The 22,618-nt window shown below is 58.5% G+C and overlaps 4 protein-coding genes across 4 annotated transcripts; 1 reads left to right on the top strand and 3 right to left on the bottom strand.

Annotated features, from left to right (window-relative positions):
• Positions 1 to 367: 367 nt before the first annotated feature.
• Positions 368 to 1,911, bottom strand: B0H64DRAFT_325889 (Alpha/Beta hydrolase protein; the record flags this gene model as incomplete). Its single annotated transcript, XM_062800714.1, has 2 exons — positions 368 to 1,400; positions 1,451 to 1,911. The coding sequence occupies 2 exons, from the start codon at positions 1,909 to 1,911 to the stop codon at positions 368 to 370; spliced, it is 1,494 nt and encodes a 497-aa protein (XP_062657581.1).
• A 757-nt stretch (positions 1,912 to 2,668) lies between these two features.
• Positions 2,669 to 10,648, top strand: B0H64DRAFT_179636 (transcription factor/nuclear export subunit protein 2-domain-containing protein). Its single transcript, XM_062798892.1, has 3 exons — positions 2,669 to 2,788; positions 2,963 to 7,696; positions 7,748 to 10,648. Exons 2-3 carry the CDS (start codon positions 3,071 to 3,073, stop codon positions 10,463 to 10,465), a joined length of 7,344 nt encoding a protein of 2,447 aa, XP_062657580.1. The 5' UTR covers positions 2,669 to 2,788; positions 2,963 to 3,070; the 3' UTR covers positions 10,466 to 10,648.
• A 2,240-nt stretch (positions 10,649 to 12,888) lies between these two features.
• Positions 12,889 to 14,519, bottom strand: B0H64DRAFT_179621 (uncharacterized protein). Its single transcript, XM_062798891.1, has 3 exons — positions 14,288 to 14,519; positions 13,953 to 14,230; positions 12,889 to 13,630 (listed from the first exon to the last, which is right to left on the bottom strand). Exons 1-3 carry the CDS (start codon positions 14,433 to 14,435, stop codon positions 13,064 to 13,066), a joined length of 993 nt encoding a protein of 330 aa, XP_062657579.1. The 5' UTR covers positions 14,436 to 14,519; the 3' UTR covers positions 12,889 to 13,063.
• Positions 14,520 to 17,817: 3,298 nt separating this feature from the next.
• Positions 17,818 to 21,884, bottom strand: B0H64DRAFT_179605 (uncharacterized protein). The gene has a single exon (XM_062798890.1). The coding sequence runs from the start codon at positions 21,781 to 21,783 to the stop codon at positions 18,016 to 18,018; it is 3,768 nt and encodes a 1,255-aa protein (XP_062657578.1). The 5' UTR covers positions 21,784 to 21,884; the 3' UTR covers positions 17,818 to 18,015.
• Positions 21,885 to 22,618: the final 734 nt, after the last annotated feature.

Here is a 22,618-nt window from a genome sequence, read left to right as displayed (position 1 = left end):
AGCCTTCTCTCTACCATAAACTAGCCTGAGTTGAACAGGCGGCGAGAATTGCCTCACGTTGGAGTGGCTAATTCTAAATCCGAGTTGTCGTCCCAAAACGGGGCCGGAAGCACGTTGCGCAGCACGTTCTGCGGGGTGCATGGTGCGTGTTAACCCCCCCACGCCGCCACGGCCAACGTGCTCGGAGCTCGATCGGGAGGTGGTGGTCTTACAACCTTCTCCGGTATCTGCAGGTCACCGGCGAGTGGCTTGCATCTATGCCGTCCAATGAGGTGCAGCGCAAGTAGGGCGTGGAGACAACCGCAAGGGGCAGCGACGAGACCAGGCACGAAGATTCTTGGGTGATTGATTCGAGACTCGGAATCCGCTACCACGCCGTAATGTCCTCAACCTCGGCCTCGCCAAAGGTGCTGCTCTTGGTCAGCTCACCGACCGAGCTCTCCGCTACCACACCGTTGGTATCCCTGCTCATGATGTCCGGGAGGGCTTCCCTCAAAAATTCAAGCGTGTAATGGTTGACTTGCTCAAACTGCAAGAGGAAGGCGTCGTGGCCTTCCGGGCTGTCGATCCTCTCCAGCCGAGCATTCTTGATATGCTGTGCCAATTCTTCCTGCTCGGCAAAGGTAAACAGGCCATCGCTCTGGATGCCGAGAACCAGGGTTGGCTGCTCGATCATGGCCAGCGCCTCGGCTATTGTCCCAGCGCGGCCCCGGCTCACGTCGTGCGTGTCGAGCTTGCGGGTCATGGCAATGTAACAGTTACTGTCGAAGCGCTTGACAAACTTCCCGCCCTGGTAGCGTAGGTACGATTGGGCCGAGAAATACGTCGAGCTCGTTGGCATCACCTCCCCGCCCGTGAGACCGCCGTTCTTTGGCCCATGGAACTGCGGATCCACGGATACGTCCTCGGTGTCCTCGTACTTCGGGGTTTGTACTCCGTCATCGCTGTTCTTGCGAGATGGGCTTCGCGTCCACTTGTGTCCGTCGTTATGGGTGTGGAAATGGGCCTCCGAGGCCGTGGAAGGTGTTGGCCGTTCGCGGATCGTCTGTCGTCGGGAGGGGTCGGGAATGTTTCGGCCGAAGCGAGCCTCGAAGGAATTCCGACTCCGGTACGTCAGGAGTGCAGCCATGCGTGCTGCGCCCAGCCCCGTGGAGGGGGGGTCGGAGAAAGAGTAATAGCCGTCCTCGTACTTGGGGTCGGCATAGATGGACTGCCGTTGGGCCTCGCCCCAGCTGATCCCCCAAGCGCTGTGCCTGCTGGAGGTGGCGATGGGCACGATGCACCGCACGTAGTCTTTGCCGAAGTACGCCCATTCGAGGACAAACATACCGCCCAGTGACCCGCCGATGACCGCAGCGATTTGTTTGACACCTAGTTCGTTGAGAAGCAGCTTGTGCAACCTTATTCAGGTGAGAATCAGTACCTCTCAAAAATGGGAGGGGATACGCACTGGACATCGTCCCTGATGGTCGTGAGAGGGAATTCAGGCCCGTACTGGCCCTTGGACGGGTCCCCATCTTTAGCGGTGACCGGACTGGCGGTGCCGTACGGACTTCCCAGGCTGTTCATGCACACGACAAAAAAGCGCGACGTGTCGAAGGCCCGGCCAGGCCCGCCGAGCAAAGGGCCCCACCAGTCGCCTACATCGGCGCTGCCGGTGAGGGCGTGGCAGATGACCATGACATTGTCGGCATCGGGAGAGAGGGTGCCTCTGGTGGTGTATGCTACAGGCACATTGGAAAGAGTGACGCCTGATTCAAGAGTGAAAGACGGGATTACGGCGATCTGCTGGTGCGGAATGAGCTCCGCGAACGGATTCTCGGGCTGCGAGTGTATTCTTTCTTGGAAGTATTCAGTCACCGCTCTTGCCGGGAGGGATGTGCTTGATGGAATGGGAAAAGAGAGGGCCATTGACGACGAGACAGTATAGATAGACGGGATGGTACTGGGATTGACTCACCGTACACTGGCCCCGGGCCGTTGCGCACACAATCTGGGGTCATGATGGGTTGTGGGATGAAGAGAGGAAGACGAGAGAATAACTATGTATGGGATGGTTTGGGGAGGAAAGGGGACGGAATTTCAAGAAATCGAGGGAATCAAAGGAATTTATTTTTGTATGGGAAACTTTCCCACGGCAGTTAAGTGGCCCTCGCTCTCAGATCCTGGAGGATAAACACGGGCACGCGGGAGAGTCATGGAGGGGAGTCGGCATCAGTCATTCACACCAGTAACACTTTTTTTGGGGCGGCATCTGGGGCGGAAACTGCGTTGGAGCCGCAAGCGTGGATTGCGCAATTGCCAGAACATCCATGCTGTCCTCCGAACAAGGAAGGGGGGAGACGAGGTCCGGCTGGGGTACGTCCTGGCTGTTCCGAATGGCCGGCAATCGGCCGTTGGACGGGCCAGTGCGTCGGTGGGTCACCCATTGGGTTGGCCGATCGCGCATGTGGCTCTCACACAAGTTCTTTGTACTTTAAATCAAGGCTCAGGTTTGCAGAGCAAGCGTGTCACTGCTACTCACTCCCCCAAATCTCTTGGCAGCCTTGTCAAATGAGGCTGGCCCGGCTTTGTTGCAGTCACGGTTTGTTCCAGCACCAGGCCTGCCAAACGCAACCACGCCAAGCTCGATGCGATTTGGCGATTTGACGCGAAGCTGCTCGTTCTGGTTCCCGACCTCCGACTTCTAAAAACCAGCATCGCCAGTCACCACCTGGCAGCCCACACCGACTTCACTTCTTGTCGGTGCGCGGGACGGCACATTCTATTGAGCCCGTTTTCCAAATAGGTAAATTCGCGATTCTTTTGCTACCTATTGTTTTGCCGGTCTCTTTTCGCCCTTCTTTTCCCGCCTGCGCCTTTCTTTTCAAAAAGCGCCAACCGCTTCACGCATCCCCTCACTCACGTCCCTTTCATAATTTCATCGTCGGCGACATTTGCATCTAACTTTTGGGCGCGCAAGAGTTCTCAAGCCATCAGGCATTCCATTGATTGCGAAACTCGACGTCGACTCTCGGCTACCCGCCGCACCTCGATAAATGACCTGACTTCGGCGATCGCTCGTTTGACGATGGCTCCGAAGCGCAAGAGAAACGATCGAGGTCCCAGCGATGTTGGTACCTCGCGACCGTCACCACATCGGCCCTCGGATTCCACATTGGGACAGCACGAGAGAAGCTTCGATGGAGGTCGTAATAACCGTGGCGGTAGGAATTCACGGAGAGGGGAGCGTCGCGATTCTACCCAGTCCCATGCTCCGAATCCGTCTTCCAGTGGTCCAGGTCCTAGATCGCCGCCGCTCCCGAGGCCGTCGAGCTCGTCGTCATCGGCCGCCCTTCCGCCTCCCACAGTACCAGCAACGCTGGCGCCGCCGCCAATTCCAGCCACCCTTGCGCCGCCGCTATCCCCCATCCAACCTTTCTACGATTATAGCATCGTCACCGATGATCGCGTGAGCAGATGGGCAAGGGGTGCACGACAGGAAGTCATCGAACATGGCGTCCAGTCGCGAAAGGATGAAGATCTCACAGAGGTCGTCATGATATTTCAGGAACTCATTCATTCCGTCACCGACGCCCGGCTTCAGGGCTCTGATGCCGGCGGCGTTGTCCAAGAGATTCTAGGCCCCGACCTGTCGGAGGCGGATCGCGATGCCGCTGTGTTTGATCCTCATACCCTATTCCTCGACACCGTGTCTACCTTCATGGATGTCGAGTCGGGACCACTGCGACCGCAGCTCCGCGACTTCATGGTCGCCACCAACGTATCTCCGACCCTCATGCGCATCATCCTGGATCCGCCAATCCTTCAGCACCTTGATCTGATCCGCGACACCTTTTTCCGGATGGGTGTTCGCCAGTCCACAAACCTGCTATACCGCCAAGCAAATTACAACCTGTTACGCGAAGAAACCGAGGGCTTTGCAAAACTCGTCACCGAGCTGTTCACGACTAGCAGTTCCGAGCCGCCCAGCTCCGAAGTCGTGCAGGCCACTTTCAACAAGGTTATGGGCCTTATTGGGACTTTCGACCTGCACCCTGGTCGCGTACTGGATGTAATCCTGGATGTCTTCGCCGCCGTGCTGATCAAGCAGTTCCGGTTCTTCATCAAGTTCCTGCGCGTCAGCTCGTGGTGGCCTCGCAGCCAAGTTAGCCTACCCGCTAACTTATTCATTGGTGGTCTACCTAACTGGGCCACACCTCAGCATGGGGGCTGGCTCACGACCGACGAGGAAGAGCTCGCCCTCGCCCAGCAGCGGCTGGAGCGGGACATTGCCTTCTGGGACCGAGCCCGCAAGGTCAAGCTCGACGCTTATTTCGAGTTGGGCGGCCGGCAGCTCGCCGCATCTGACGAGGAGCGCCTGGCAAAGGGCGCCACCGAAGGCGGTCCAGAATCTAGTATCGAGCAAGACTGGATCAGGATTACAAAAACCCTCCCACCACCAGGCAACCGAGACGCTGCCCAGATGCTGGGTTTCAAGCTGCGCTTTTACACATCTGAAGCCAGAGACCCCGAGGATACCCTCCCAGCAAACCTGCTCTATCTCGTCTCGCTACTGATCAAAGTCGGCTTCGTCTCGCTGACCGATCTGTGGAATCACGTATGGCCGCTGGATGAGGACATGGAGGCCGTCAAGGTTCGGAAGATGAAAGAACTGGAGGAGAAAGCGAAAGCGAGCCGGCCGGGCGGCGAGCAGAATGCCTTGATGATGGCGGGGGCCCTTCCGGACGATATGCCCCCACCCCCGGGGAGCATCCCCCGCCGCGACGCCCCCGCGAGCAAATCGGACCCTACCAAGGCTCCGGAACCGACAGAAGCGAAGCCGGAGCTGCGGGAGCCTGATGATCAGAAAGTGCTTCTTCTCAAGTGTCTTCTCACCATCGGCGCTATCCCCGAATCTCTTTTCATCATCGGGCGGCATGATTGGATTCTACGAGCATTCCCCGACCTCATACCGCTCTTTCATCGCATTCTCCATCACTCCGTCGACGTCGTATTCCAACAAAGTTCACCAAGCTTCTCGGTTCCGGCCGAATGCCCACCAAAGAAGCACCTGGATCCCGACCAGTCAGGCGCACTCAAGGGGCACCTAAAACTCAAGACGCCCGTCATCAAACGCGCGCTGAGGTGGCCGAACGCAGACCAGAACGATGCTAAAGACGGACCTTGCTACCGCTTTTACTGGGATGAGTGGGCCGATAACGTCCCGGTTTGCCAAACTGTCGACGACATCTTCACCCTTTGCGAATCACTTCTAAACGTCATCGGCGTAAACATCGGCTTAGACGCCTCCTTGGTGGCCAAGATTGCCCGAATTGGTAACAAGAGCCTCAGCGACGATCGATCACCCGACAATGCCGCGCGTTGGCTCAACCTGCTCAAACGTCTGCTGGTACCATCTCTGAGCATGGGCAACCCCAACTCGTCAGCCGTCGACAGTGTGTGGTCACTCCTCAAGCGGTACCCCGTTCGGGACCGGTTCAACGTCTACGCCGAGTGGTATGAAGGCGCCACCTCTCGACTCGAGCCCGTGCAGAAGGCCTTCGCTCAGACGAGACTGCATACCCTTAGCAAGATGAAGCGGCTGTCACACAGCAACATCATCCAGATGGCCAAGGACCTCGCAAAGATTGCTTACCCGTCGCCCGGTATCGTTTGCAAGGTTGCGCTGCAGCAGATCGAATCGTACGATAACTTGATCGAGGCCTTTGTCGAGTGTGCCAAGTACTTCACTGATTTGGGATACGATGTCCTTGTCTGGTCTGTCCTGAGCTCCCTTGCCGACCAGGAGAGGAGCCGCACCCAGGCGACCTCGGTGTTGCTCACGAGCAAGTGGCTGCAAGCGCTGTCGCGTTTCTCCGGGAAAGTGTTTCAGCGCTATTCCAACATGGATCCGTTGCCTATTCTCCGCTACGTCCACAGCCAGCTCCTGCAGGGCAACTCGACTGACCTGCTCATCCTGGAAGAGCTGATCGAGTCGATGGGAGGTATCGTCTCTGGATTCGATTTTACCGATGCTCAGCTACGTGGCATGACCGGCGGTGAGCTACTTCGCCGCCAGACGCTCGTCAATCTGGGTGATAAGCGGGAACTGTCAGCACGGAGCGCACAGCGTCTTATGAAGGCACTGTCGCAATCAAACCTAGCGGGCCAACTTCTCATCAACATCTCCCAATATCGACAGAACGCGATTTACAACATCACCGATGGGAACGCGGTCATCAAGTACCTCTCCGCCCTCGTTGACGGCGCCCATAAAGTTCTCTGCCGATGCCTCGACCTGCTACTCAGCAATCTAGATCCCGACACTTTCAACAGCTTGGTGCCCGACGTCATCGAGCTCATGCAGGATTACGGCCTCGACGCCAACCTTGCTTTCATGATTCGGCGAAACAGCATTCGTTGGGACACGAAGGCTCTCGTATCAGTCAAAGAAAGCCCCCCGCAGCCCGCAAAGGTCGTAGCGGATATCGACGGCGATGTCGCCATGGAGACAGTGACCAGTGACGGTACGTCAGCCCAGGCTGACGCCAATGGCACAGATGCCAGAGATGGCACCAATCACAGCAGTCCGACGCCGAAAACACCAAACAGCCGCCTGCCGGAATCGCTTTCCGACGCCCTCGCGCCGCTCATCGATGAGATCCCCAAGGTATTGCCCCAACAGTCGTGGCAGTATATCTCGCCGGCATGCTACGTGTTCTTCTGGTCCCTGCACCTGGGAAACCTGGTCTGGCCCCAGGACAGTTACGAGGCCGAAAACAAAAGGCTCAAGGCACAGATCGCTGAGTTGACGGCCACGGACCGGTCGGACACCCCTCGTTCGATTGCAACCAAGAAGCGGAAGCGCGAAGACGTCATGGACCAGCAGCAGCGCCTTGTTCAGGAAATGAAGGACGGGATTGAACGATTCCAGAAAACCAAACTTCACATCGGCAGGCAGACGAACGGTTGGTTCCCTGCAGGCATCCAAGATGCCAACGCGACATCGGATACCCTGCTCGAAGAATGCATCCTACCACGTCTGCAGGTCTCGCCCGTGGATGCCGACTATTGCTTCAGGCTAGTCAAGTTCTTGCACGAGAATCCGAAGTCCAACTTCAAGCTCATGCCCCTTTACGATCGGCTGTTCAACCACAATCGCCTGCGCGCCCTGATCTTTACCTGCACCGTCCGCGAGGCAGAGCATCTAGCGCGCTTTCTCAAGTTCATCCTCAGTGACCTTTCTAAGTGGCATAGCAGCAAGAGTGCCTACGAGAAAGAAGCTTTGGGTCTCAAGGAACTCCAGGGCGCCAAAACTAGGGAATATATCGGCTTTGCCACGGCCTTTGATGACAAGGGGAAGCCGACTGAGTTTACCGAGCATGATGCCTTCAAGGAAATCCTGTTCCGCTGGCACAAAGAGCTCAACACCGCTCTGCGATCATGCCTCAACGGTATGGAATGGATGCATATCCGAAATGCAATCAGCATCCTCAAGGGCGTCATCGATTTCTTCCCGGCCATCAATTTCATGGCGGACAAGTTTTTGGAGCAGCTCAACACCATTAAGGATCGCGAGTCGGCAAACTCCAACGCCCCCGAGTCCGCCCAAGGGCACCGCGTCGACCTGTCCGTGACAGCGCAGACTACATACTCCGAATTGGCTAGGAGGAAGTCCAAATGGGTCCTAGTCCAGGCTTTCCGGCCGGGCGCTGTAAGTATTTTTACTCAGACTCCAGGCGCGGCAGACGCTAACTGCCCACAGAAGAGCGACGGCAAAGACGACAAAGGATCCGCAGTGCCAGCCAATTCTTCCCTCCGAGGTTCAGCGGCAACATTCAGGTCTACTGGGGCGCGTCCCCCGCACCCTTCTGAGGTTGAAGATGGAGAAGTCGACGAAAAGAGAGCTGGAAAGGCAGCTGCGAGGACAAACGGCCCGAATCTGCCAAGGCCGCTTCCAGCCAGGGAACCGCCGAGGGACTCTCCGGCCCCAAGGACAGGCTCAGCGGCTCCCAATACTGGTCGGCCTATCACTCCGAAACCTCTTTCAACACCACACTCCAGTGCCCGACAAGAGCCGCCACCCAGGTTTTCGACCCTCCCACCGGGTGGGCCTGGGCTTCCAAGCCGGCCGGATCTGCCCAGCAGACCCGATGTACCAGGGGCCAGGTTTAGCCAACCTCGGAATGACAGGAGAGATATCCCCTCGAGAGACGCTCGAGATTATCGGGACGGCCGCGAGCCAAGAGACCAACATCAACGGGATGCTCGCGAGCTCCAAGGTGCTCAGGACAACAGAGACTACCGCACACCGGAAGGACCACGCCCAGAGCGCCCCGCTCGCGACATTCCAGCATCCGATAGGCGTGCGCCCGACGCTGGGCAACGCGAACCCGGACCGCGAGTTGCCGGCCGCGATGCCGGTCGCGAGCCCAACCGGCTTCCCGACCGAGGACGAGCAGAGCCTCCGCCGCGCCGTCACGACCATGCACCACCCGCTGACCGAGATAACCGTCCTGACAGCCGCCCGCCGCCGCGGGAGAGGGGCCCCCCTCACGACTCGAGCCGATCCCACTCGAGGCCTGCGAGGGAGCCTACTGCCTCTACTCCTCCGCCAGCGCCCGCTACGCAGAATACGGCTCAGGGGCCCTCGATCAACCCAGAACGCGCGCGGATTATTGATGTTGAGCGGCCGGAAATGGTTAACCCAGCCAGGGCTGCCCTCATCAATGACACACGAGAGCCTCCAACCCGCCCCTCGCCGAGAGACTCGCTCCGCGAACGGCCCCCGCGAACGGAATCACCAAGGCGATCTGATCGCACGCTAGCGGACGCCCCTCAGCCGGATAATCCGCGTGAGGATCGTCATGGCCGGCATCGCCATTCGCCGCGGCCCGAAACTCCGCGAGACGCGCATAGGGAGACTGCGGCGCCATCTTCACGACCGGAACGAGTCGCGGAGCGTGAAGATAGGAAGGCGGGCCCTCGAGACTCATATGCCGGCCAATCCCGATCGGATCACGACCACGGACGACTCAACCAGCAGGACCCCAACTACGGTCGGCTAAACGCTATCCAGTCCGTCGTCGATATGCCAGTGGGTGCGCCCTCGGGCCCGCGAGGCCGGGGCGGCCGGACTACCGGTAGGACCGGCCCTGCCAACGGCCCTTCGATGCGGCCCGACAATAGGTTCCCGCCTCTTGAGCCTATCCGCCCGCCCACTCCTGAACGTCATCCGCCAACGGGCCCCTCCGCGTCACGCTCTCGCCGAGGGCAATATGACGGTGCTAGCGTGAACTCTCCAACATCAACCGCACCTCCCTCGGTTGGAGTGCATCCGGATAGGGTTCGCCAAATCAATCAAGTGCCGCCTCCGCCGCCACCACCCCCGCCTCCAACAGCACCTTCGGGGTCATCGGGCGTTCATCCGGATCGTCTGAACCAAATTGCCCCTCAGCCACCGGGACATGGCTCGCATGGCCGCCCCCCGATGCACACACCTGACCGCCCATCGATGCCGGCACCTAACTCGGGAGCACGAGCAGCGCCCTCCGGCCCCAGTGCCGATTTCTCATCGGCCCCCACTGGCCCTGCCGCTGCTAACGACCGGATGAGGCCTGGCGGTCGACAACTCCGCGGCATCCAAAGTATGCTTGACAAGGCCTCTGCCGACAACGCCCGCGGCCCAAGCCTACGCATGTCTCGGTCACGACCCAACTTGGCGGGCTCAGACGCCCAAATACTGGTTGGCGCCTCACCCGTAGGCACGCCCGTTCACGAACGGCCACCTGATTCATTCCGGGACTCATCTCGCCGTGAAAGCATCGATCGTGCGCCGCGCGGAGCCGAGCCAATTCAGCAGATCGCTAGCGATGCTCGTGACAACCGCGAAACTAGCAGCCGGGGCCCCATGAATGGCGACGATTACGGTTCCAGCCGCAACGAGCACGACCGTAGCCGTCGCGAACACCACAGATCGGAGCGCAGCACCCGTGCGTCTGGGCGCAACAGCCGGGAGCGTACCCCAGATCGGGAGCGCGGCGAGCCCAAGGATCCCCGCGAGCACAGAGATAGGGACAGGAGGTCATCTAATGTACCGGGAAGCAGCAACCGTGATGAGAGAGACCTCCGCCGGTCAACGCGAGAGTCGACGGGCGGTGGCCGAGAGCCAATGCCCAGCGGCGGGAGGGATCTCGGTCCGCCGCGCGAGTCGAGTTCTCATCGTGGCCATCGTGGTGAGGGTCCCTCTGGGCCGAGGGGCGATGGACCACCGGGTGGAGGCAGGGGCGATGGAGGAAGAGGGGATGATTATGGTCGGAGTGGGACTTCGAGGGGCAATGCGCCGCCTCGGGAGTCGCGGTCGTCGAGACCGGGTGATGAGCGCGGAGACCCACGAGGTGGTGATGAAAGGGCTCGGAAGCGCAGGAGCGAGGGTGTGGATGCGGGCAGCGGAAGCCATCAGGACAAACGGCAGCGGCGTTAGTAACGGTTGTTGTCGACGCCACATCATGTCACAAGAGAATGTTGGTTGGGAGATGCCAAAGATCAACACACAAGATGTTTTAGCACGGTGGAGGGAGAAAGATTACGATACGAGATTGCGAGGCATATCAGATCAGATTGGAGGATACCGATACGGATACAGTTTGCCTTTTACCCATCGGCTTCATCAAGATTGCGAGCACGGCAGCCAGGGCGGATTCTACTAGTGTTTCGGGGCGGAATCAGCATTCGGCAAGAGACATTTCCACTTATTGTTACATTACTCTTCTTCCAACGCCATCTGTGAAGAACCAGGCCGAAGCCTCCGAGTACGTCACTGTACCACTTCCGACGCGTCAGCATCTCATGCATGAGCGAGCGGGTATGGAGATAAATCGAATCCTCCACGACCGGTTGTGTGCCGACTACATACGGCCCTCTTTGGTTCCCTGTAAACTCTTGCCGTTCAGCACGATCCTTTCAACGTGGGCGTCGGGAACCGTCCATCTGCCACCCTTTTACCAAACATAATATGACGTCTATTTCGACTAGACGAACTCGGGTTTCGATCTTCCACGATGTCCCTCGTCTAATGTACATGATATCTTGAGGCTATGAAGCGAGAGGGACAACGGTGCCTAAAGGCGTGGATATAGGCGTTGGGTTGGTCTTGTGAACCGGATCTGGGCATTTTCTCAAGTATCCCAGGGCATATGAATTTAGCAGGGCGTTTGGGGTTTGTACAACAATACCACTAGCATTACATTCGGAGGCCTGGTTAGACAAATATTATTACACGCGACTGAGAAGATTCTTTGCATGCCGGCATTGTTTGACAGATATTCTCGTGTTACCAGAGCATCTTGCACGGCATTGGCCCGGTCTACCATCACGCCACCTGCACAACAACCTCTTGTGGCCCCTCCGTTGTGTCAGTCAGTGAGGTACCACGGCAGTCTCAAACCTCTTCCGATAACTATCGAACAGTCACCCGTCATCCCACATGAAACAACGGCGGGCACGCTGCTGAAGAAATACCGAAATTGGCCGGAGGTGTGGTTCAAAGAAGAATTCTCGGCTATCAAGGAGTTGAGTCCCGAGTCCCCGAAGGTCAGAAGTCAGGGTAACATCCCTTTCTGCCCTCCCTGGGAGTTATCATCTTCTTACCCCTTTCCACTGCATTCGGACGTACGTACACACGCAACCCCAGAGCCCATCCCGAGACAACAAACTAAAAAAGACATAATTACCGCGCGACTCAACTATCAACAACTAAACGCCCTCGCGACTAACTAGTCAGTTAGTGCCTGAACTGATTGGAAGACGTCTGTTTTTACCCCTGAATCCGCATCCAACCCGGATCCCGGCTCTGTTTCTGCAAGAGACACAGCAACCTAATCTTAAACCGCCACCATGTAAGATGACGCAACGGGCGCCAATCATCATAAAACGTGCCTGTTTATTTCTGGGGAAAAAGAAACAAAAAAGAGACACAACTTCCCCCAGGTTTCGCCACCCGGACCCAAAGTCCCCGACTGCAATTGACGCCCAACAATTCAATACTAATTATGAAGACATCGAAAGCCGGCAGTGGGTGAGTGAATGCTACGTTACAAACACGTTCATCCAAGTAAGACTGAGACGACGGCGTAGCGTGTATCATATATCATCAGGAGAGAACAGCTCCCCCAGGCCCCAAAAGCTGAAACCGTCTCAGCCATAATTCGGATGACGCATTTCAATGTTCGTCCGTCTTATTAGTCAGTCATAATAACCAGTTAGCTCGCTCGCAGCTAGCTGAGGATCAGCTCTCGAGCTTTTGGTCAGCTCTGCTTAGCTCTCCAAACACGGGAGTCCACGCGGCGCAGTGCGGGATCCGAACTTGCGAGCTGTCAAAACGGCCCAACAGACGCGGCACGGCTTGGGGATGAGACAGATAGGGGAAACGGGTTCAGAGTTGACGACTCAAAGCGGTAATCCATAGATCCTGTCCGCGTAAGCATCGGGGCTTGTGAATCCTCAGAGTAAGGATGGGCCGCAAAGATAAGGGATCGAGTAGAATCCTGTCAGTCACCGTTCCACCGTCTCGGCAAATCTCTTTGTGTAGACAAATTTATGTTGCTGTATTGTCGTTGACTTGATACGCCTAGGCTCATCCGACGAACCTGTGATGATAGACGGGATTGTAGAAACCCGACTTATGATACATCCCATAACATGATATCCCTGGCGGTTCTCTACCCTTTCCATCACTCTGAACCGTATACATGACTGATAGCCTCTCCCGCTCTTCAATTCGCAGACCGAGACGGCCAACCTGAAAGCACAATATTCGTCATCCAAACAAGGCCTTTTTCCTCCACGAGCCAAAGCTAAACCAATTCACCCGCCGCAATGATCGCCCAAAAATGAAATCTGCTGCCATGCCCATAACCTAAACGCCGTGGTATCTCGAATGCATATGTAAAAAAGAAAACACAAAAACCAAGTTCGCATGATGTAGATAAATGCATGTTGTAAGAGAGAGGGAAAGCGGGAGTCGATGTATCGTTGTGAGAAACTTGGTTCAAAGTCCAAACTCAATCGAAAGACGCGGTTTTCAGTCGTCGGGATCCGGATTCATGGCCCTGAGGACTCTCGGCGGCTGGTGCACTCTCCGGGAATAGTCCTGATTATCCTGCAGCGAGTTGAAGCTCTCGCGGCTCCTGTTCTGATCGGGGTAAATGCCCGTCGCAAACGGATCGAGTCGGGGGTCGACGGGCATGAGGTGGCTGCGTCTCTTGTTCTGCGAGTCCCACGTCGCTGCCACCGAACCACCGGGCGTGCCGGCAAACCGGTTTTCCGAGACTTCGCCTGACTTGGGCGTCGCCATTCTACCCGGCGAGCCGCCGCCCCTCATTGGCGACCCGAGGCCGTTGGCTTCTTCGTTCTCTCTCCGCCGCTTAAAGAAGCAAAACCATATAGCGAGTGCTATTACGGCCAAGCCGCCAATGACGCCGATGACAATGCCGGCAATGGCGCCTGGTTGGAGGCTGGAGCCTGGGTTGTCGACTACGCTTGAGTCGTCGGTGGCGGTTGGCTCAGAGGGGGCGGTCACGGTCCTAACGTTTCCGCCCACGGTGATGGTCGTCACGGCTGGAGGTTTCGACACACTCTCGCTTGTTGTCTAGCTTCGAGGTCAGTATGCGTGCCTAACAGAAGAAAATCGCATAAAGCAGTTATATCCGGCCCGCGAGGGAACGTGATGCATACAGTGACTGAAGTAGAAGAACTTGAAGACGAAACACTGGACGACTCCCGCCGGGTCACGGTCACCGTACGCTGGACCGTGCTGCTCTGCACCAGTCTCAGCTTTACTAGTCACGACGGTCTGCAAGCTATGGCAGTTCGGAAGTAGGTCAAGGAACTAAGGGATGGAGGGGTGATGCGGAGACAGCAAGAAACGACGGGGGTGAAACACGTCAGTGTAAGGAACAGAGAGTACTCACGGTACTGGATGGTGATTTAGTGGCGGTACCTCCAGGCGGCGCCGTCCCCGTCGGGGTGGCTCCGGCGGCTTCCAAGTAGGCGAAAACTCCATCGCCGCCGCAAAAATCGGTAGGGAAGCCCGGGCACGGGTCTTCACAGTCCTCGAGCGGTTTTCGGTCATCGCGGTGGGGAATGAGGTTGGAGCACCAGCAATTCTTGTTCTGGATGATGCCAAAGGCGTATTTCAAGTCGGTGCAGTTACCGAAGCAGCGGCCTTCGCTTTGCCAATTGTAGTAAACTATCGAAGTCGGGCGTTAGGGTCGGGGCACTCGGTTTGAGCAAGGGACCAACTCACGAGGAACCATGTCACCCGTGTTGACGGTAGCGCAGTACTCCAAGGGAATTGAAGGCCCGATCGGATCTTCTTGTGCCCAAACCATGCTACCAAACAGCGCAGCTATGTTGAAGCTCGCCCATGCCAGGGCGATTTGTCGTGATGCCATGGCTGGCAACCGGGTGGTGTTGTGTCGGGTTGCGTGGTTGCGCCAGCCGATGCGGCCTTTAAAATCGAGAAACCGACTTCGACGCAGCCGGATCGATCGGATTGGGGCTCCAGAGGCGCTAAGTCACCCGTTCTACCGGCCAGCCCATGAGAATATCTGCGACAGAGCCTCAGGCGGCCATAGCACGAATAGAGAGGCGGGCGAAGGGACGAATCGAATGCAGTCCACGGGTTGTCTGTTGTGCGTTGTTATCTGGGAGTTTGAGGCCCGAGTCGATAGCGTCGGTAGTAGTCCGGTGTCGACAAGTCCGGTCGAATTGGCGATAAAGGAACGGGGTGCTCGACCCGGCAATGAAGATGTGCTGGACACACGGTTGGCAGGGTGAAAGGTGGAAAGAAAAGTTGGTGAGCCGGGAATGCGAAGTGGTTTGCACAGAAGCGGGACAGGTTTGCAAGCCAGCCCCTGCAAAGGAAAATGGGGTGCGCCTGGGACCAACAGCGATTGGGGGTGGTGGGGACCAAGGGGACGGCGAGCGAGCGGCGGGTTCCTTCCAGCTTAGCACGATTTCAGAGCCAGGGCAGGGCACCGGGCAGTAACAGAGTGCAGTGGGTGAGTGGCTCGCTCTGTCCAAAAAAACCGATACACCAAAAGTACAGCGAGCTATCTTGGTGCGGTCCTTCTCGGCCAAACCAAACCCAAATTCAACAAAAAGAAGTGCAATAGAATCTCTGGGTGTTGCTCTATTCATTTCTGCAGTATCGTTTGTTTACGCTTTTAAATGGCCTACCCACAGCTTGTTTGGAACTGATGTGTTCGTGAAGGGGACTTGCAGGTGGACCCACCGAAAGTCGGTTTTGGTGTATCGGTTTTTTTTGTCCACAGGGAGAGTGGGCAGGCAGAGACATGGAGGCTAGGATGAATGGAGCCACTCGGTGATGATCGATCGCCCTCGATTCAGGACACTAACCTGGAAGCACTGCGATTGGCAATCATCATCAGACTTTTTGTTTGGGCGGCCGAGAAATCAGCTCATAGAAAGAAAAAAAAACAGACAGGATTTACCATCCTCACTGTCAACTTACCCGTAGTTCGGTTCTCTCCGCATTCGTCCACTTCATCCCATGGATGCGATCGAAGGCTGCACGAAAGCATTTCGCACGGAGCAGACCATGGACCCCCAAGCGGGAGCCAAGCTCTCCATGTCACAGCGTCAAATGAATGGCGTCACCACCTCCACAACTCACCACTGGCACTTTCCGATCTCACCCAGGCCCGAGAAACGCAGATTCTGCTCGGCAAAACATCCCTTTCTTCAAGCAGCCCATCACTGCCCATTTCTTCGGCTGTTCCCAACCCTGGATCACCCCATCCCCCTCTCCTTGGCGCTGCACCAGCAACCAGCAACCAGCAATCAGAAAATGCCCAAAGGAAACTTCTCACTCCCTCCACAGAATTCGGTTCCCTTTATTCCGGCTTGAGTGACTGGCATGCTCGGCACATCTCGGGGCAGCCGCATTCAACAAAGGGATGGAAGGATCCAAGGCCAATCTTGTTGGAAACGCATTCCACCGTATCACAAATAGTCGCGGTTTTAGTCGCCTTGGCGATCGGCTCATGGGTCGCTGGCTGACTGCGCGACTCACGGGACATTGTTCGTATAACTAACTTAAAAAAGATGATTCCCCCATGGAACTTAACCGGGTGACCGGTTGCAGCCTTTGGAGAGACCGGGCTATGTCTGCTTTTGGCCGGCAATGGCAGTTGCCCTCAAAGACAATAACTACCATGCTCGTATTCCTGAGCAGCAGCACGAGGGACGGGAGAAGGCAACAAATGCACATCCACCCGATTGTGGAAGCTAAAGAGGGACGCCTGCAGGATGGGAAGAGGGGGGACGTCTGGGCCGGCCTGTGCTGCCGTATTCCGAGATAGCGGAAGCGATGCACCCCCAGCCGCCGCGATGCAGTTGGAGATGGGAAAGTACATACCTACAGACGGAGTACTCTGAGCGTTAAAGATGGTGGGGGATGCAGATACATACATACCTACTTACCCCTCTCGCACCCGACCGTCGGCCGATGCTTATCGCGTCTTCTAGTCTTCCGGAGTTACGAAGTATTCACCTGTACAGATTACCGCGAACCACTTGCGGCTTGCCGGACAAAGATACTGCCTCCGTCGCCGGGCTTGGCGAGAGACCGAAGGCCGTGCCGAAAATCCCCGTCTTGATCCGGAAAGGAGGCGGGGAAGTCGATCCAACGTGCATCTCATCTGCAGTACGGAATATTGGTAAACAACGACACCGAGACGTCGGCCGGTTGGCTAAGAACGACTGTCGTCAACGCTGGCTCACTGGCTGGCTCCCACCCTCCACACCACCCTCTTCTCGTCCTCTTCACACCCGGTGACAATGCACGCTGCGGGTTGAACACGAAGGACAATGTCTCATGTGGAAAGTCAGGCACCTTTGGCTCCCGTCTCAGGCCACAGTGGGATGCTGTGCTCGCCGAAAGTGTGTGTGCCGGGCAAAAACACACCTCGCCAGCTCACCGCCACTCCCACCTTCTGCAACCTCGCTGCCAATGGCTTCTCGATGAGTGTGACTTGGAGAATCAAAACAACACGCAGCGGCTCAAGGCGTGGGGTGAAAACCAGTCACTCACGAGTGGAGCGTCAACTAACTGCCTTCGGTGCTTGACAGCCGCACCGACGCCACCCACTGAACTGCTCGCGGCTCGCCTGTCCGCGCGTCCAGTCACACGGCCCCGGCGCTTCCCGCCGGGGCAAACCCCTGCGTTGACAGACGTGGCGGATCGGCAGGAGCTTCTGAGGTTCGACCGCCCTGTGGCGCAGGTCAAAGTGCTGATGAATTGGCTGAGGACTCAGCTGGGATGGGGGAGACAGCCCTAGCGTCGCCGATCGTGCGCACCTCCCCGCCCGTTCTTTTCACAACCGTGCAAGATGAGGATCGCCATTGCCGGCGGCAAGAAGCTTGATCTGTGTGATGTTTCCACGTGCTCAAACCCACCACTTCTGTGGGTTGTGGAAGGGCTACGGATGGATTTCGAGATAGTTACTCGGCAAGAAACGGCAAAATAGTGACAACGACGCGTTGAGATGAGTGATGCAGGTCTCCATGCAGGAACAGGGACTGCAGCAGCAAGACGAGCGAGCCGGATCCTCATGCAGGAACAAGAAACACAACAGCAAGATGGATGACGGGCGTCTGGAAGTCAGACATGATGATCTCGTGATGCATTGGCGAGCATCTAGCCCACCAATCCGATCAATAGTTGGCTAAGATATACACGAAACAAAACACCAGAGACCAAAGCACGAGCACCCGAAACCAAAAACCAAAACCACGGAACCGCAAGCCGCGACCTTGTCCCACCCGATGTTGACAGCCGATCAAGCAAACCAGCTTTGCGACCGAGAGCCCCCAGATATCCGTACCTAGTTATCCAACATGCCATCGTAATCCATAAAACATACATTTACCAATGACATACCCCTTTAGCACAAATCAAATCATGAGCCCCTTCCCGGACTCCCGCCGGGACTACCGCCGAGACTTCCACTAGGGCTCCCCTCTCGGCTCCGTGTTTCGAAGCTCTCCACCATCTCCAACACCCGTGTCCTCGGCCGTTCTAGCCGCACCGCTTCGGCCGTGCGGAGCGTAGTGCTTATGATAGAACGATGCCCTCACTGACGAGGACGGGGAGACGCCGCGCGGTGGCTCGAGGGTGGCGGTTGATCGCCTGTCTGCGGCTTTGTCGTTGTCTTCGGTCGGGGGCACCAACCGAGGCGGCGGGAGCAGAGCAGGTGCCGGATCCTGTTGCTGCGAAGACGCCTCCACCGGGGCCACTGACGCTTTCTCGTCGGTGCTATACTCCTCATCATCCGGGTCAAGGATGAGCACGCTCTCCTCCCTCTCCACCTCGGCGTTCACCACCCGCAGCGGCTCCCTCGGCACGGTAAACATAATCTGCACCGTCCGCTGCTCCGCCGCCCTCTCCAGATCTCTATCCCACTCCTCCTCGTCCCCGTTCCCGTCCCCGCCCAGCCACGCCTCTCTCCCCTGCCTCCGCTTCTGCAGCCCAACCCCATACAAGCCCCCGTCATAATCGGAACGACCTCCCTCATACGCAAGCAGCCCCTCTCGCGTCGGGCTCTCCCCCCGGAAGCTGTCGTTGCTGGCGTTGCTCCCAGACTCGGGCGTGCCGCCGCTAAACACCCTCTTCAAACTGCCGAGCCAGCTCCGCCGCGGCTTGTTCTTGCTGGGGCCGCCGGGCAGGTAGATGTAGTCGTCATCATCAGCGGCGCCGCCCTCCCCGTCGTCTCCCCGCCGGCCTAGGAGCAACCCCGGCCCCTCGGCCTGCAGCGCCGCAAAGTTGGAGCGCGCCGTGTTGTAGCTGTTGCCCGAGTTTGCGCTCGCCGCCCCGCTGCTGCCCAGCCGGCCCTCCCCACCACCAGTAGTGGTGGTCGTCGTTGCGGTAGCAAGCGTGGTATGCAGCCGCGAGAGGAGCGCCCGGTCCTCAGGCCCATTCCCATTCCCATTCCCACTCCCCCCAGCCGCACCCCCTACCGCACCCCCCGCAGCACCACTTCCACCCCCACCCGCACTAGAACCCCCACCCCCAGCAACGCCACGCACGAAACTAAACGCGCTCCGCTCCGACAGCCCGCTCTCCGTCCTTCCATCATCCGTCGCCACCGACGACGACGAATCCGTCGGCGCCGACACCAGCGAGTGCCTGCCCGATTTGGCCGACGCGCCGCGCCGCAGTGGTGATACGCGTCCTGTTGCGCCGGTTGCGCCGGTTGCGACTGCCACGGTAGTTGCCGGTGGGCCGGGGGGGTGTTGGGTTTGGGCTGTTGGTGAGTGTGGTTGTGGGTGGGGTTGAAGGGGGGGTTGTGGTTGGGGTTTGGATTTGGATTGGGATTTGCGGCGGGTGGTGGGTAGGTGGTGGTGGGGGGTGGAGGCGTCGACGTTGGAGACCCAGCCTTGTACGTCGGGGTCTTGTTCCTGGCCGTTGGTGTTTCCTCCTTCTCCGCCTCCTGAGGGTTGGGCGGAGGTTGGGGGAGGGGTTGGGGAGTTGGAGTTGGGGTTGGTCGTGGTTTGCGCGGGGAAGAGGTTGGCGACGGGCGTGCTGACGGTCGGCGTGAGGAAGGGGTCGCCGTCGTCGCCGTCGTCGCGCTCTTCTTTGTCCGGGCTGAGCGGGTAGCCCTTGCCGAGGTCGCCCTCTTCGTCTTCGTCTGCCTCATAGATGGGCTCGATGCGGTTGGGGTTGCGCGTGAGCGGTGTGAAGTCGTACGAGGAGCTGGGCTGGTGAAGGCCCTTGGCGCCCTTGGGCCGGTGGCTGAAGGTCGATGCTGACGGTGGTGGCGGGATGTACAGCGAGGGAGGCCTGGGCCCGCCGCGCAGGGTTTCGTAACCCAGGGACCGTTGGCCCTGCGAGTAGGGGTCGTCTCCCGCCGCGTACCAGTCACGCGCGGTGCCCGCAGTCCAGGGGAACATGCCCATGCCGTGATCCCGCTCGAGCATCTCGTCGTCGTCGCCGAGGCCACGGGGCAGGGTGCCATTAACGCCCTGGGATAGACCGCGGAGAGTCTCGTCCCGTGCTGCCCTACGCCGCTGTCTCCGGCGGAACCAGCGGAATGCGAAGAAAGCCGCAATGGCTAGGAGAAGTAAGCCAACTCCAAGGCCGACCCCTAGGCCGATCTGCATCGCCAGGGACGAGCCGTCCGTTCTGCTATCGTCCCCGGCCGGCCCGGAAGAATCACCCTCACCGTCCCCGGGGCGAATGGTGCCGCTTCCACTGCCGTCACCAATACTACTACCATCCCCCTCAACAAGTGGGCTGACGTACACGTCGGACCAGCTCCCACTCGTGATGTTGTAAAACATTTCCCTTCCCCCGCCCACCTGCCTCTTCGCTTCACCCACGCCCCCTGGAATCTCATACCCCCCATACACCATCATAACATTCCCTGGCAGCACCACCGCACCATGCCCATACACCCCACCCACACCCCCGGCCGCCTGCTCAGGCACCTCCCACTCCCAATCGCCCAACCCAACCCCAATCCTCACCACGGCCAACTGCGGCTCAGCCGCCTGGCCCACATCCCCCACCCACCCCCCATACACCACCAACCTCGTCCCATCCTCACTCAACACCGCCGTGTGCCCCGACCGACTATCCACACCCACATCCACCTCCGACCCATCATCATCCCCACCACCACCACCACCACCATCACCACTCCCCGCCCCCCTCAACCTCGCCAAATCCGGCTTCCCCCCACCGTCCCCGCCTGCGGGTGCCGGCGCCGCAATGCGCACAAAACTCCACGTCTCCTCCGGCAGCGACCACAGCGCGGCAGCCGCCATGCCGACGAACGCCCCCTGCGTGTGCCCGCCCAGCAGGACGTGGCTGGTCTGCTGGACCACTACCCCGTTGTTGGTGCCGTCGCTACTGCGGTTGGAGAGCGACGGCGTCAGCTCCGTGAGGGAGAAGCCCGCCTCCGCGACGGGGGGCAGCTGGCCGCGCGGGGAGGCGTAGGAGAGGGTGTAGGGTTCGGGGTTTTTGGTGGTGGTGGTTGTTGGGGGGGTGAGGCGCAGCATGCGGTTGGAGTAGGTCGCTTTGGATTGCCAGGTGGCCGTGGAGGCGTTGGGGAAGGGGCACATGCCGCCGTAGAGGTAGAGGGTGGGCTCCGAGAGGACGGGGCTGAGCTGCGGGGAGAAGTTGAGCATGCCGCCGAGGTGGTAGGGCCCGCTCTGTGCGTGGTCCCACGCGTTGGAGGGCGTGAGGGCGTGTTGTGTCCATGGCGCGTCGAGGTCGCCGGGGGTGTAGGTCCAGAGGGTGGAGGTTGAGCTGGAGGCGCAGTCGCCGGCGAGCACGGCGATGGTGCCGTTGCGGAGGAGGGTCGGCGCGAAGGTGGTGCAGTCGTCGGTGTCCGGGGAGAGGAAGGGGAGGGGGGTGAGTTTGGTTGGCTCGAGGGCGGAGGTGCGCAGGCTGGTAACGTTGAGGGCGAGGAAGTCGACTGCGTTTCGGGTGTCGCCGGTCGGGGCGAAGATGTAGGCGGCGCCACTGCCGGCGCTACCATCAGGGGGGAGGAGAATGGTCGTCGGGGTGTACGGCAGCATCGGGTCGGCGGATACGCGTGTGACCAAACCGAGAGCCGCAAAAGCAAGCCCCTTGGTAGATGCGGGTAGCCGGTGACCGGGACCGGGGCGGCGCCGGATACCTGCCGCGGAGCCCCTGACGGAGGACGGCGAAGTGCCGGCCCCACCCGGAGGCGTCAGCATGGCTCTCCCGGCAAAGAAAGGGAAAAGAGGCATGGGAGAGGGTTGATAGGAGGCCGCGATGGTGGTCGCCTCGCTTAGCTCCGCATTGCTCTGTAGGTTGCCGTGCCCGTGTGCCGTGGGAATGACGCAGTGTCTCGTTTGGCCAGTTCTCGTATACGAAGGGGATACGGATACACTGGTGAATTCCACAGCAGCGCCAGACAAGCCCCACGATAAAATGATGACACGAGGGTGTCTATCCCTGGCGTCGATAGAATTCCAAAGGTAACTCCAAACGATAATAGCAATAAGAATAGATCAAGGCATCATAACGGTGCACCAGCAAATGCAAGATGATCTGGCATGAATCGACTGGGTAGGAGAAGGCCAGATGTGGTCTCCAGCAGATCAGGGAAGATCAGGGAAGGCTAAGGCTAGGGTAAAGTGGGATCCCGTCTCCAGTGAATTGAGGGGTTCAATCGGGCAATGTCAACAAACCAACCCCCCCTTCTCGCTCACCCCAGCCACACCGGCCCTCACCGGGCTTGCGCGGCTTGCACATGCTGTCTTGGATGGATGGACACCTGATGCCCGTCATTGGCCAATGTTTTCCTGTTATCTGCAGGTTTTTGCTGGTTACCAACCTCGGAGTGGCGGGTGTGTGGTCTGTGGTCAGATGCGGGTGGTTGCCAGGGTAACGTCCCAAAGCGGAAGTTCGGAGGATGGGATGGTGTGTGGGACAAACCACACAGAAACGCAACAATTGGAGATGGATGGGAAGCGAGACGAGCAATCAAATTCTGTTTTCCAAGGAAAACAACACTGGTGCACTCAAAAAGACTCAAAACTTGGACGGCATAACCATGTCTTTCCTCCACCCTTAACACGG

The sequence above is a fragment of the Chaetomium fimeti genome (assembly GCF_033439085.1).
Source record: "Chaetomium fimeti strain CBS 168.71 chromosome Unknown B0H64scaffold_5, whole genome shotgun sequence".
Lineage (NCBI taxonomy): Eukaryota > Fungi > Ascomycota > Sordariomycetes > Sordariales > Chaetomiaceae > Chaetomium > Chaetomium fimeti.
The sequence above is the reverse complement of the archived record's forward strand: the minus strand, read 5'-3'. Positions and strand labels throughout refer to the sequence as shown.